The sequence below is a fragment of the Fulmarus glacialis genome, unplaced genomic scaffold, assembly GCF_000690835.1.
Source record: "Fulmarus glacialis isolate BGI_N327 unplaced genomic scaffold, ASM69083v1 scaffold35534, whole genome shotgun sequence".
Lineage (NCBI taxonomy): Eukaryota > Metazoa > Chordata > Aves > Procellariiformes > Procellariidae > Fulmarus > Fulmarus glacialis.
The window spans coordinates 2955-3547 of NW_009207977.1; the positions used below are offsets into that span (position 1 = coordinate 2955).

At 67.5% G+C, this 593-nt stretch overlaps 1 protein-coding gene across 1 annotated transcript in view; it reads left to right on the forward strand.

Annotated features, from left to right (window-relative positions):
- Positions 1 to 588, forward strand: part of CDK5RAP3 (CDK5 regulatory subunit associated protein 3) — a gene marked incomplete at both ends in the record, with an annotated part of 3223 nt that extends 2635 nt beyond the window's left edge. The window contains 2 exon segments of the mRNA XM_009576328.1: positions 82 to 316; positions 476 to 588. Of these exon segments, the coding sequence (XP_009574623.1) occupies positions 82 to 316; positions 476 to 588 (348 nt within the window).
- Positions 589 to 593: the final 5 nt, after the last annotated feature.

Here is a 593-nt window from a genome sequence, read left to right on the forward strand (position 1 = left end):
ATGAGCTCATGGTGGTGAGTAGGGCGCGGCAGCCGGGGCTGGAGCCGGGTAAGGGGCAGCTCCGCTGCCATCCCACTGCAGGGATGGCAGTACCGGAGTGTCCCCCTCCCCTGTCCCCGCAGCTGGAGCTGTTCCTGTCCCAGCGCCTGGTGGAGATGGAGGAGGAGGCCGACATTGTGGCCGTGAGCCAGTTCGCCGTGCTGCAGGGCCAGACCAGCGCCCACGTGGGCTCCCTCCTGGCCACCACCCGGGCTCTGCTGGGCCAGCTCTGCACCCGCAGCATGCAGCACCTCTTCATGATCCTCGCCTCCCCCAGGTCCTCGCTTGGGGTGGGGAAAAACAGGGGGTCAGGGCTTGTGGGGGACCATGGGGATCTGCGGGGTAGATCTGGAGCAGGAGGTGGTGGTGTCCTGGGGTGGGGATGGCACCTCGGTGGGCGATGGGCGTGACGGAGGTCCTGGCTCTCCCCAAACAGGTACGTGGACCGCGTGAGCGAGCTGCTCCGGCAAAAGCTCAAGCAGGCGGAGCTGCTGCTGGCCAAGAAGGAGGTGATGAGCCAGAAGCGGCAGGAGGCCCTGGCAGAGCAGGGCATC